The sequence below is a fragment of the Macaca nemestrina genome, chromosome 1 (assembly GCF_043159975.1).
Source record: "Macaca nemestrina isolate mMacNem1 chromosome 1, mMacNem.hap1, whole genome shotgun sequence".
In the NCBI taxonomy this organism is placed as follows: domain Eukaryota; kingdom Metazoa; phylum Chordata; class Mammalia; order Primates; family Cercopithecidae; genus Macaca; species Macaca nemestrina.
Genome location: NC_092125.1, coordinates 122,643,001 through 122,657,304, shown reverse-complemented (window position 1 = coordinate 122,657,304; position 14,304 = coordinate 122,643,001). Strand labels below are relative to the sequence as shown.

Below are 14,304 nucleotides of genomic sequence, written 5' to 3'. Positions count from 1 at the left end.
CTGAGGTTTTGGGGATCAGAGTTTTTAAGGATAATTTGGTGGGTGGGAGGCCAGTGAGTTGGGAGTGCTGATTGGTTGGGTGAGAGATGAAACAAAGCTGCCCTTTTGTGCCTAGTCACTTCTGGATGGAAGGGCAGGGGCAGGGGCAGGGGCGGGGGGACTCATGATCAGATAAACCAGTTTATTAATCTGGGTGGTGCCAGCTGATCCATCAAGTGCAGGGTCTGCAAATTATCTCAAGCACTGATCTTAGGTTTCACAATAGTGATGTTATCCTCCGAGCAATTTGGGGAGGGTCTGTCTTGTAGCCTCCAGCTGTATGATTCCTAAACCATAATTTCTAATCTTATGGCTAATTTTTAATCCTACAAAGACAATCTAGTCCCCAGGCAGAAAGGAGGTGGTTTTTTTTGTTTGTTTTGTTTTGTGTTTTTTTTTTGTTTTTTTTTTTGGAAAGGGCTGTTAGTTTCTCTTTCAAAATTAAGCTATCAACTAAGTTTTCCCCAAAGTTAGTTCAGCCTACACATGGGAATGAACAAGGACAGCTTGGAAGTTAGAAGCAAGATGGAGTTGGTTAGGTCAGATCTCTGTCTCCGTAATAATTTTCTCAGTTATAATTTTGCGACAGCAGTTCCAAGATCAGGAAAATGAAGTTTAGAGAGGTAAAAAGTTGCTTAAAATAGGGGTACTGGAACTGAGATTTGAACCCAGATTAGACTGACTCTAGATCCGGTACTCCTCTACTGCCCTCAGTAGCATCTGTTAAAGACAGCTAATTTCAGTTACCTTTGTGGGAGAAAAGTGTTTGTCCATAAGAGGAATAATTATTCCTGTCAGTTCTTAGATTAGTTTTGATTTAACTCTGCTGCTAAGCTGAGTACCTTCCTTCACTTGATATATAAATAGGTTGACCATATAATGTATCATCCAAATTGAGACACTCAAGAGTGAAAAGGGGTGCTTAATTTTGGATTAACTGGGATGTATGGTCACCTTAAGGTTGGGCCAGGTGCCCCATCCTTTTCTTTCTGCCCCACCTAATCTTCCTTACCTGCACTCCACTAGAATTGCTGCTTTGGAGATGAGGTTTTCTTTCTGTGGAGTATTAACTTTTATTTCTCAGAATTCTAGTTAGCTGGGGGGCTGTTAAGTGCTATTCTTTCTTTCCCTTTTTGAGTAACAGTCATACTTGATCCCACAGGGGTCTAGAGGGGAAACCTAGCCAGGGTTTGCATTCACTCTCAAAGCCCAGGAGCCATGTGTACTTTCTATCTCCAGGGGCTTCCTGGCTTCCCCTTTTCCTTTCCTTGTTTCGGTAGCACTGGCTTTTCAAGGCCACCTCTGCTTTCAACCTGGCCGTGCATTGCTTATGAACCACAAAACCAGCTGGGCATGGAGGCTCCTGCCTATAATCCTAGTACTTTGGGAGGCCAAAGTGGGTGGATCGCTTGAGCCCAGCAGTTCAAGACCAGCCTGGGGAACATGGCAAAACCCTGTCTCTACAAAAAGTACAAAAAATTAGCTGGGCGTAGTGGTATAACACCTGTAGTCCCAGCTACCTGGGAGGGTGAGGTAGGAGGATCGCCTGAACCTGGGAGGTCAAGGGTACAGTGAGCTGTGATCACACTATCTGCACTCCAGCCTGGGTGACAGTGAGACCTTGTCTCAAAATTAATAATAATAAAAGAACCACAAAGCCTTAGGTTCCCTTTCATTAATGCCACTTTCTCAGCCCATCTGTTACAGTTCTGTACTCATCTCGCTTAATACCTGTTCCCTGGACAATCATTCACTCTCAAGGTTTTAATTACCACCTGCATACTTATGGTGGTGTAGCTGAATAGGGTTCTGCAATCAGTCTGCCTTAACTTGCATCCAGGCTGTGCTTCCTACTAGGGCGTGACCTTGGGCAAACTACTTCGCACATCACAGGGGTTAAGCTTCCTCTTTTATGATGGAGGGGCGGCGGTGGGGGATGAAAATGTTACCTAGCTCATAAGACTGTGAAGAGTAATTGAGAAAATTCTGATACAGTACTTAATATTTGGCACTTAACACTCAAAACAATTAACTGTGGTTTCCATTCTGCTTTCCCGAGAGCTTTAAATTCCTCTAATTGTCTACCAGATCTTTATAACTTCTAGTCAACTTGTCCAAACATAAACTCACATTTCCCTTATCCTATGCCTACTCTTTTCAGTTTTTTCTATTGGTACCATTCACTCATTCATTTGAATGAGAGACATGCTTTCTCTTAGATACCTCCCTCCCTCAGCCCCTGCTTTTAAATAATCGTCAAGACCTGCCCCCTTCTTTTCACCCCATCACTATTGGCGATGCTCAGAAATTGCAACAGTGGTAGTGGTGAGGAAGAAGTCTCTTAATATACTTTTCCCCTTTCTGATTTGATAAAAGGAACAAACTTATTTAGAATGAACAGTGCTATAAACGCCAGGACTATATATTCAAAAGTTAAAAAGACATTTTATCAGGCCTCCATTTAGGCAATTTATAACCATAATTTTCCTCTAAGGCACTTCTGTCAGGCTAGAAATTAGGCTAGAAAATATACACAGATCTCAAATGACTTGGACTTTCTTCTGTCAGTTCATAATAATGTGGTGATTGTGTCCTTTCATGAGCAAGGAGTACTAAAATGCATCATTCTGTAAAATAAACTTCCTTTTGTTCTGTGCTGGTATCTAGAGGATGTTGACCTCTATATTCTTAGCTACATAAATTTAGCTAGCTCCTGGTCCCCCAGTTCAGAGCTTTTTGTCTCTGATTTGTCCTTGATGTCTGGGTGTAGCAGCAGTGAATGGTTAGGACTTGTCTCTAATAACTGGGTCCGTGTCCACTGTGTATCAAGAAGACCAAGGGCAGAGCCTTTGCACCTACCATGCTTATTGTCCCTTAACTTGAAGTCTTCCAACTTTGTTTGAGTTTTGACTCAAAGATATTAAAACTCTCTCCCAAGGTGTAGGTTTTTTTCTTAGTTAATTTAGCAGACTACATAAATCTGCATTGTTCTACATAATCCCATGTCTTAGACCAAGCTTGGTAGGTTTCAGTTCTGTTACCAGAGTCCACATCATACATGGTAAATGACTCACTCCAAAATAAAGCTAAAACCCTAGAACTTCTCTAGTCCCCTCATTTTCTTTTTGTCTTTAAGAGCAGTTAATTGGGTTGAATCTGGCAGGAACACCTTAAGCAGGCATTCCCCCACACCCCACCTCCAGTAAGAGTTTCCTCACTAGATCATTTTAATTATTGTCTTGGGAAAGGAGTTGGATCAGCCTCAGTGACTTATTTTCAATACAGGGACCAGGCTTTGTCAGAGTTAGTTTTATCTAATAACAACTTCTTATCCTGCATCCCTTTCTAGTATCACCATAGCTCCTCCTGACCTTCACAGACAAGTTTCTGTAAAAAATACTCTATTAGGTATCTCAGCTTTCTGTCATTCTGCTACTCCACTGAAAACTAAAGGTCACTACCTTTGGCCCCCACTGCTCCACTGTACTAGCTCTTATCAAGGTTATGGGACTTTTTTGTTGCTAAACCAATAGACTCTTGTTATTTCTCTCCTATTTGACCTCTCAGTAGCATCTGCTTATCACATTTCTCTGAAATGCAAATCTATGACATCCCTGCTTAATTTTTCTCATTGGCTTCTCATAGCCTCAAGAGCCATTCGCATCTCTTCAGTTTCATCAACTATCCCCTTCATCCTTATTTGTTTATTCATAAATGTGTGCAGCTATCAATTCACCCATCTATCCATCCACCAACAGTATTTACTGAGTGCCTACTACGTTCCAGGCTGTATACTGGCACTGGGCTTACAGTAATGAGCATATACTCATGAGCAATGCAGACGAAGGCCCTGCCCCCACAGAACATTCAGTCTAGTAAGACAGACTGAATACAGAAAACAGTCATACAAATATATAAAGTGTGGCAAGTTGATTAGAATGAATCTCTCTCTTTTTTTTAAGTAGGAAGCTCCCAAAGAACATTGTTATTTTTCACTTACCAGGAGCTCCTCTGTTATAGAAAAGAACACTTGTAAGTCATACAGAAACAAAAGCACAGTCATTCAAGTGTGCACATTACAACTGTGGGGGATTAGCCTCTGAATTTATTGTTAACATTTTGAGGATCCAGTGCATTTTTTGTGCTTAGTAAGCAGTATCACTCCCTAAAAGTGGTACAGTGTTTATTAATCTGGTTATTAGATGGTTTTTCTTACGAGCAACTGAATTGGTCAAAAACCATTCTATCCTCAGAGGATAATGTAGAAAAAGTCAGAGTGGTTACTGGGGAGAAAGGCAGGAGAATTAGAGATCCTCACCAACAGTGCCCATTCTGCAAAACCTATGATTTAGGGAGGTGGCCCAGCCACAGGAAGGGCTCTCAGACTTAGGGCATCCTTTAGTTTCCCTATTAGTAACATTTCTGGGAGGAAAATGAGATTCCACATTCTTCAGTACTGAAGCTAATGTTTAGCAAGTACTACCATTATGTGTTAGGAGTTTTGTATTACATAAATCCTGGCTGGGGACCTCTGCCCCTAACTTCTGTAGCACTAGGGTGGAGGCCTGATGTTTTCCCACCATCCTATTTGTAGAGTTCTTAGTTATCTGCATGTGAACTATAGGATTATTAGAAGGCACCAGGACTTGTGCTACCCTTCCCTGTGAGCTGCTTACTGTAGGGCTGAGTAGGGGAGAAGTGTCGGCAAGAAGGGTATTTTTTTGAGTGCATGTGCCGCTGGTGCTGCTCTCTGGAGAGCTGTGTGGGGCATAGCTGGGATTCACCGACATTCTGGAATGGGCATGCTGATGATGCAGATCACCACTGTCACACCTCAACCCCTGGGAGGGTGAGGGAAAGAAGTTAATTTAAAAAATGGAATGCCTAGTCTAGTTGCTTATAGGTGAAGGAGAAAAATCAGGCTCCCCCTTCAAAATCCGTGTCCTCCCTTTCCAAACACATTGGAAATATAGATAGCATAAACTATAGTTAGTGGGGATGGATTGGGAAGTAGACAGCAGGCCAGAGGAAACGTCCCCACCCCTTATCAGTGGAGGGGGCTGTGCCAGCAGTGCTCTATCTATGCTGGGCTGAACTGGGGAGACCACCCCCAGAGCACTTTTTAGCACCTCTCAGTGCTACTTTTGGGATGGTTAAAAGTATGATTGTCCCCAAACCCTAACTGCCATGCAGCCAGTACAGAACTGCTGATTGTGACTGAACATTCTCAGGTTTAAGAGGTGGTAGACAGGAAGATTAGAGGACTGGATTTCTGTTTGTTTGTTTTGAGAGAGTCTCTCATGGTTGCCTAGGCTACAATGCAGTGGCAGGATCTTGGCTCACTTCAGTCTCCGCCTCCTGAGTTCAAGCAATTCTCCTGCCTCAGCCTCCCAAGTAGCTGGGACTACAGGCGCACGCCACTGCACTCAGCTAATTTTTGTAGAGATGGGATTTCACCATGCTAGCCAGGCTGGTCTCGAACTCCTGACTTCAAGTGATCCGCCCACCTAGGCCTCCCAAAGTGCTAGAATTATAGGCGTGAACCCCCACACCCAGCCCAGGAACATTTCTGCTTTCGCTCCTGAACATTTCAGCTTTCTCCTAGGTTGGGCATGGGCCTCTGACTTCAGCAGTTTTTGGCAGCTCCTGGCCTTGTTCCTGCCCACCCCTCCAGTCAGGTGCCAAAGATTTCCTAAGTGATCTTATTTGTAGGCAGCCCTGAGCCTTTCTCCAGAAAGCCTGCTTTCAGGCAATAGGAAAGGGGGAAAAAAGCGAAATCTTACCAGGAAAAAATGAACCACAATCATCCATCCCCATCCTCCATCTGGGGTTTCAGTGTAAGGTCGGGCCTTCCCCTCCCTCTTCAGCATGATGCCTCTTCTATTTTAAATGCAGAAGATCCCTGTGATAAATCCAAGACAGTTGATTCAGTGGACCAGAAACTAAACTTTTAAACTTTTTATCTGAAAGGGAATGTTCATACATTGTTGGTGGGAATACAAATTAGTTCAGCCACTGTGCAAAGCAGTTTGGAGATTTCTGAAAGAACTAAAAATTGAACTACCATTTGACCCAGTAATCCCATTCCTGGGTATATACCCAAAAGAAGATAAATTGTTCTACCAAAAAGCCACATGCACTTTTATGTTCACTGCAGCATTATTCACAGTAACAAAGACATGGAATCAACCTATGTGCTCATCAAGAGTGGGTTGGATAAAGAAAATGTGACACATAGACACCATGGAATACTACACAGCCATAAAAAAGAACAAAATCATATCCTTTACAGCAATATGGATGCAGCTGGAAACCATTATCTTGAGCAAACTGATGCAGAAACAACCAAATACTGCATGTTCTCACTTATAAGTGGGAGCTAAACATTGGGTACATATGGATGTAAAGATGGGAACCACAGTCACTGGGGACTACAAGATAGGGAGGGAGGAGGGTTGAAAAACTCCCTATTGGGTGCTATGCTCACTACCTGGGTGACGGGTTCAATTATACTCCAAATCTCAGCATCACACAATATACCTCTGTAGCAAACCTACACATGTACCCCCTGAATCTAAAATAAAAGTTGGAATTTAAAACAAAACAGCAAAAAAACCTTTTTTCCTCTGATATAAAACCACTTGTAATTTTTCTGAAGCCCCTCAGTTACAGATGAAGTCTGCCTGATGCAACTAAGGACTTAGTTAGCTGGAAAGCCTGACCTCAGTGACTGTGGGGTGGCCAATCTGAAAACTGTACTCAGTGTCCCTCGCCCCAGGTCTGCAAGCCAGTTTCTTGGGGAAGCTGTACATCACCCTGCTGGTCCTCTGGGTGAACTCTTGACTTAAGAGATAGAAAGGGAAGGGAAGCCTTGAGTTTAGGAATTCTCCTTAGAAAACACGTGCTAAATGTAAATATTTTTGGAGCTAAACAGACGTGACAACGAAATGCGATAGCCGCTCATTGAATATATCCTAGATCAGAAAAAAAGTTGTAAAAGACAGTTTTTGGGGACAATTGGGGAAGCTTGAATATGGACTGTATAATACAGAATACCAAGGTTAACCTCTTGGATATGATGGTGATCTTGTGGTTCCACAAGAGAATATTCTTAGGAGATACATGCTAAAGTATTCAGGAGTAACATGACACTGTGCTACCTTTTCACAATCGGTTCTGTAAAACAAACAAGTATATATAAAGAATGATAGCAAAAAGAAAATGTAAATGTTCTGAGGAAGGGGAACAGTACTCATTATTTTCCCTGTTGGGTTGAAGGCTGACTGTTTCTAACTGAAAAGGAAAGTCAGCTGGCAGGGTGTGCAGAATGGCCATCTGGTGAGCAGGCTGGGTGGGGAGAGATGCCAGTCATCGAAGACGTCGTAGAAAACCAACCCAGCACACAGTCCCATTCCCATCTTACCTTTGATGTGGTGTTCAGCAAAGAAATCCTCCACAGATCGGGCAATTAAGGAAGAAAAATAAATTACACCATTTTCTGGAATGTTACTCTTTTTCTAAGGCATTTCATTTTACTGCACTGTGAAAACAAGCGAGCATTGTAAGAGCCAAGGAGGGCTCAGACGATTTAGGCCCTCCTGCTAGTGGACTTTACTTCCTGAGGGGAGGAGGAAGAACTGTGATTTGATGTCATCTCAGGCCCTCCCTCCACCCACAGTCGCTCAGAAGGTAGAATTTTTTGCCGCAGGCTCAAAAGCAAGCAGAGTAAACTAAGTGGAAAGTCCTTTTGGCGACTATGCTCAGGGCAGGCGGATGGGGCTCCAGAGCTCTCATACACTTGTCTTCAAAGTTCCTCAGGGAACTTCTCATGACATGCCTATTTTACAGGAGAATATAAAACTGGATGGGTGGCGAGAGAGGCATTTCCTGGGCCACAAACAGTAATCTTCAGTAAGCTCAACCCATTCGTGTGGCCTTTTGTATATTGACTAAAGATTCTGCTTACTAATTTGGGGTTTCAGACCCCATTTTAATTGCATTTTTGAGACCTGATTACCTCAACCACCTCCTGCAAAAGATGTATGCTCGTAGTAACTTTAACGAGATGGTTTTTTATTTTGGAAATGGTTAGGGCTGAGACTCCTAGAAAATTACTGGGATAATTCAACTTTCTCTTCCCATTTCCTCCCTCTACTCTACCCTCCACATAAAATGAAACAAAACAAACAAGTCAAATGGGAAATTGTCTTTCGTCTCCCACACCAATATTCCAGATTTTAAACCAGAGTATATTTTAGATGAAAGGATGTGTTTTTAGTTTTATCTGGAAAATCTGCACATATTTATGCATGCTCCTTTTTAAAAAGCAAGAGGCTTCTCAGGTTCTTAAAATCAAACCCTATAACACTTTTTGATTAAAGTGCTTGCAGAAGGACAGCTTAGTTGTTTGGGAGGGTGTCCTGTAAGTGTAACCATGGAAGGATTATGCGGTTACATGATGCTGGTGGCAGGGATCAAATAAACATTCAGCAGAAGGAGAAAACCAGAAGAGAGAAGGCAAATGCTTTCCAGAGAGCTGTTTGTAATTATGAATACACTCTAGACTATATATATATATATATATATTTTTTTTTTTTTTTTTTTTTTTTTGAGACAGAGTCTCACTCTGTTGCCCAGGCTGGAGTGCAGTGGTGCAATTTCGGCTCACTGCAACCTCTGCCTCTCGTGTTCAAGCGATTCTCCTGCCTCAGTCTCCCAAGTAGCTGGGACTACAGGTGCACACCACCACGCCCGGCTAATTTTTTGTATTTTAGTAGAGATGGGGTTTCACCGTGTTGCCCAGGCTGGTCTTGAACTCCTGAGCTCAGGCAATCTGCCTGCCTTAGCCTCCCAAAGTGCTAGGATTACAGACATAAGCCACTGTGGCTGGCCTGAAAACATTTTTTAGTAAACAAGACTGATTTATTTATTTATTTATTTGGTGGCCCGCTTGTTGCTCTTTTAAAGCAGGGCTATCTATGATTTCTTTTTTTATTGAGACAGGGTCTGCTCTATTGCCCAGGCTAGAGTGCAGTGGCATAATCATGGCTTACTGCAGCCTTGACCTCCCCAGTTCAAGCAATCCTCCCACCTCAGCCTCCTGAGTAGCTGGGACTACAGGCATGCGCCACCATGCTCAGCTAATTAAAATTTTTTGTTGTTGTTGTAGAGATGGGGGTTTCATCCTTTTACCCAGGCTGTTTGCGATCTCCTGGGCTCAAGCGATCCTCCCATCTTGACCTCCCAAAGTATTGGGATTACAGGTTTAGCCACCATAATGGGCCAGCTACCTATAATTCTAATCACAGGATGAAATGAGGCAAGACTTTATATATATTTTTCTCACACACACAGAGGAATATATATACACATACATATATACATATAGGAATATGTACACATACAAGAATATATACACATATAGATGAATAGGAATATGTACACACACACACACACATATTCCTATTCATCTTTATCTTATAACAGGCTTTGTATTGATAGAGAACTCCCGATGCTAATGCCTGGGGTCAGATTTGAAATGCAGCAGAACAGGAAGTCATTCATAGAGGCCAAGAGGGCAGCAAAGTAATCAGAGAGTAACTCCTTCAAATCAGAGAATAACTCCTTCAAACATATGTTTCATGAAGGCGCATTAACAGAAATCTGCAGGCTTGGTGATAATCTCAATTTTGTCATTTTTTAAGCCCGTAGACTCTTTGAGTCTGTTTCTAAAACTCTAAAGTGTATCTAATATTTTGCAAGGTTGTTGTGAGGATTAACAATATATCATGTAAGATGACTACACATTGGACCTACTATTGGTACTTGGTTCATGAAAAATAATTTTCGTTAGTCAAATGAGGCCTAATAGCAAGAACAAAGAATTCTTAAGCCACCTTTGGGATATTAGTTAACATTTTGGCAGCTGTACCTGATTGACTTAATAAAGCTTATAGGGTCTTTAAGGAAACATAAACAATTCCCTTAACTTCTAACCTTTTAACTCTTGGCCCTAAAGCTATTCAGCAAGAATGCAGCATGATTTTGCAATCATCACCCAAGGTAATCATCATGATTACTCTCATCCCACTGTCAAATATAGCCAGCCCAGGAATAATCTTTAACACTTTTGGATTTAGACTTTAATAAGCATTACCAACTAGAATTAAGATATTTTATTTTTAGTTGACTCTCTCCTTGCCCTCATTCAATTCTTGTGCAGAAAAGAGTTACTGGCAAGAGATTCCTATTCTTTGAAACATCACTGGCCTGAGATTCCTATTCTTTGAAAGGCCTGTTTACATGGTTGGCCTCTGGCTGGCAACTGGGAACTTAGATTTCAGGGGGGTTCTTACCATTCCTTAAATGATAATAGTGAATCATTGTGCCTAAAGTATGTAAACAATACAATTTTTATGCTGAACGTTTGCTTTCTTTTTGGGAGCCTGGAATTTTGATATGTGCTAGGCAGAGGGTTCTTACGTGACCAGCCCCCTTGGGCACTGAGTCTCTACTAAGCTTTCTGGATTTGCAACATTTCACACATGTTACAACTCATTGCTGGAGGAATTAACTGCATCCTGTGTATCTTCACTGATAGAATAATTCTTGCAAGCTTCTGCCTGGTTTCTTCTGGACTTTGCCCCATCCTCCTTTTGCCTTTGTTGAGTCAGCTTTGTATCCTTTCACTTTAATAAACCATGTAAGTACAACAACTACGTGCTCGGTCCTGTGAGTCATCCTAGTGAATTATCAAACCTGAGTGGTTGAATGAGTCTGGGTTATTGAGAAAGAATAGAATATTCTCCAGAGCAAGAACCAGTGATGGGGGAGGAGACATTGAGGTTGATTTACTATAAGAATTGACTCACATGATTATGGAGACTGAAAAGCCTGCACTGTGGTCAGCAAGCGGGACAATCAAGAGAGTTGATGGTGTAGTTCCAGTCTGAGTCCAGAAGCCTGAAAACCAGAAGTGCTGATGGTGTAAGCTTTAGTCTGAGAGGGCCTGAGAACCAGGAGAGCCATTTGTGTAAGTTCCATTCTGAGTCTGAGTCCAAAGTCAGGAGAAGACCGATGTCCCGACTCCAGGACAGTCAGGCAATGAGAAATTCTTTGTTAGCCTTTTATTCTAGTCAGGCCTTTAATGGATTGCATGAGTTCTGCCCACATTGGGGAGGGCAGTCTTCTTCAGTCTACTGATTCAAATGCTGATCTCATCCAGAAACACCTTCACAGTTGCACCCCAAAATAATGTTTAGCCAAATACCTGAGCATCCCATAGCCCAGCCAAGCTGACACATAAAATTAACTGTTATAGAAGTGTCCTGGGACTCCCTCATACAAGCATAGTTCAGTTTTGGCTCTGTACAGACTAGAAAATAAGCCTTCTCCAGCCTCAAGCTCTTTCCAGCGTGTCTTATGTTTCATTGATAAATTGGATACATTATATCCTACCTCAAAGGGTGCTGTGAAGAATAAATGAGAATGTATGTTCATTTATTTCATTCAATAAAAAGTTGCTTTCTATGTGCCAGATGTTGTGCCAGACAGAGGGGGCTATATAGTACACACAGGCTGGCATGAGATGTGGCCCAAGGGGTTAGCAGGGGCTAAATCATGCAGGGGTTGGGAGGTCACGGTTAAAACTTTTTTAATTAATTTTTTTTTTTTTTGAGACAGGGTCTCGCTCAGTCACAGCCCAGGCTGGAGTGCAATGGCACAATCTCATCTCACTGCAGCCTCTGCCTCCTGGATTCAAGTGATTCTTGTGCCTCATCCTCCTGAGTAGCTGGGATTATGTGCACCACCACACCCGGCTAATTTTTTTTTGGATTTTTAGTAGAGATGGGGTTTCACCATGTTGGCCAGGCTGGTTTCGAACTCCTGACCTCAAGTTATCTGCCCATCTCGGCTTTCCAGAGTGCTAAGATTACAGGCATGAACCACTGTGCCCAGCCGTAACTTTTTAATTCTAAATGCAATGGAAGGCTGTTCATAGTGGCTCACACCTATAATCCCGGCACTTTGAGAGGCCAAAGTGGGTGAATCAGTTGAGGCCAGGAGTTTGAAACCAACCTGGCCAACATGGCGAAACCCTGTCTCTATGCAAAAATTAGCCAGGTGTTGTGGTGCATGCCTGTAATCCCAGCTACTCGGGAGACTGAGGCACAAGAATCACTTGAACCCGGGAGGCAGAGGTTGCAGTGAACTGAGATTGTGCCACTGCACTCCAGCCTGGGTGACAGAGCGAGACTGTCTCAAAAAAAAAAAAAAAGAAAAAGAAAAAAAGACAAAGCTTGTGCCCTCAAAGTGTGTATACTAGTGGGGAAGTCAGACATAAAACAACATGTATGTCAGTTATTAATAAGTATGGTGAAGACCACACATATATATCCCATCTATTAAAGTACAAGCTCAAAGACTGGAGCTATGTCTTACTTAAATGTTTGCTGTTCTCACATAGCACCTTATATTTGTAGATGCTTAATATTTTTGGATAAATAATATTCTGGAGGTTTTTACACTGTCAAATGTTAAATTGCTAGAGCAACAGAACTACATTCAAGTTCAACGAATCCGTCTTTTGTGCCTGCTTGTGCACAATTCCGTTGTTGAAAACTATAAAGGTTGAAGCGAACTTTTTTTTTTTTTTTTTTTTGAGATAGTGGCTTGCTCTGTTACCCAGGCTAGGGTGCAGTGGCACATCATCAACGTCAACCTTCTAGGCTCAAGTGACCCTCCTGCCTCAGCCTCCCGAGTAGCTTGGACTACAGGCCCATGCCACCATGCCTGGTTAATTAAAAAGAGCTTTTTTTGTAGAGATGGGGTCACAGTATGTTGCCCAGGCTGGTCTTGGCTTAAGTCATCTCCTGCCTTGACCTCTCAAAGTGCTGGAATTACAGGTATGAGTCACTGTACTCAGCTAGACCTGTACTTTTCAAATGTAAAAATTTATTTTCTAGCCAACATGTCCTATTTGGTGGTCTGGATGTTAAAGAGTACAGACTCAGCTGGGCGCGGTGGCTCATGCCTGTAATCCTAGCACTTTGGGAGGCTGAGGCAGGCAGATCATGAGGTCAGGAGATTGAGACCATCCTGGCTAACACGGTGAAACCCCGTCTCTACTAAAAATACAAAAAATGAGCCAGGTGTGGTGGTGGGTGCCTGTAGTCCCAGCTACTGGGGAGGCTGAGGCAGGAGAATGGCATGAACCCGGGAGGCAGAGCTTGCAGTGAGCCGAGATCATGCCACTGCACTCCAGCCTGGGCGACAGAGCTAGACTCCATCTCAACAACAAAAAAAAGAGTACAGACTCTGAGTTGGAGTCCTGAGTCCAAATGATGACTCTGGTAATTTCATAGCCTTAGTTACACAAACCTAAGATAGGGTAAATAAGAGTACCTACTGTATAGGGTTGTTAAGGAAAATTAAATGAGTTCCTGCCATATAGTATAGCTGATCCTTGAACAACACGGATCCACTTACACATGAATTTTCTTTCACCTCTGCCACCCTGAGACAGTGAGACAAACCCTCCTTTTCATACTACTCATTGTGAAGATGACATATACAAAGACCTTTATAACGATCCACTTCTACTTAATGAATATTAAATATATATTATCTTCCTTATAGTTTTAATAACATTCTTTTCTCTAGCTTACTTTACTGTAAGAATATAGTATATAATACATAAAACAGCTGGGCACGGTGGCTCATTGCCTGTAATCCCAGCACTTTGGGAGGCTGAGGCAGGTGGATCGAGGTCAAGAGATTGAGACGATCCTGGCCAACATGATGAAACCCCGTCTCTACTAAAAATACAAAAATTAGCCAGGTGTGGTGTCACATGCCTGTAATCCCAACTACTCGGGAGGCTAAGGCAGAAGAATCGCTTGAACCCGGGAGGCGGAGGTTGCAATGAGCCGAGATCGCACCACTGCACTCCAGCCTGGCAGCAGAGCAGGACTCTGTCTACCAAAAAAAAAAAAAAAAAAAAAAAACCAAACCAAAAAGACATGAAACATAGAAAACTAGTGTTAATGTTTAAGTCAGTAGGCTATTGAGGGATTAAAAGTTATATTTAGATCTCTGACTGCACAGGGGTGGGATCCATGGATGTACCTGGTGAGAATGTAGGTATTTCAGGAAGCTTCTTAAACAAAAGCAAGTAATTTAGAACAAAGACCTTTTAAAACAATTACAATTTGATAACTGAACAAAAAGAACATTTGGTTAAGTTTAAAGAATCTAGAAAAGATC

General features: G+C 42.3%; 1 protein-coding gene across 3 annotated transcripts in view; it reads right to left on the bottom strand.

Annotated features, from left to right (window-relative positions):
- LOC105479243 (solute carrier family 16 member 4) overlaps positions 1–7,857 on the bottom strand; it is a 37,384-nt gene extending 29,527 nt beyond the window's left edge. Inside the window, exons 1-2 of one of the 3 annotated variants that reach the window (XM_071097173.1) lie at positions 7,463–7,857; positions 5,823–5,941 (exon numbers count right to left, since the gene is read on the bottom strand). In XM_071097173.1, coding sequence (XP_070953274.1) covers positions 5,823–5,909 — 87 coding nt within the window. In that variant the 5' untranslated portion in view covers positions 5,910–5,941; positions 7,463–7,857. The remainder of the gene's footprint in view (positions 1–5,822; positions 5,942–7,462) is intronic. The other 2 variants (XM_011737165.3, XM_011737164.3) reach the window with 2 other exon arrangements.
- Positions 7,858–14,304: the final 6,447 nt, after the last annotated feature.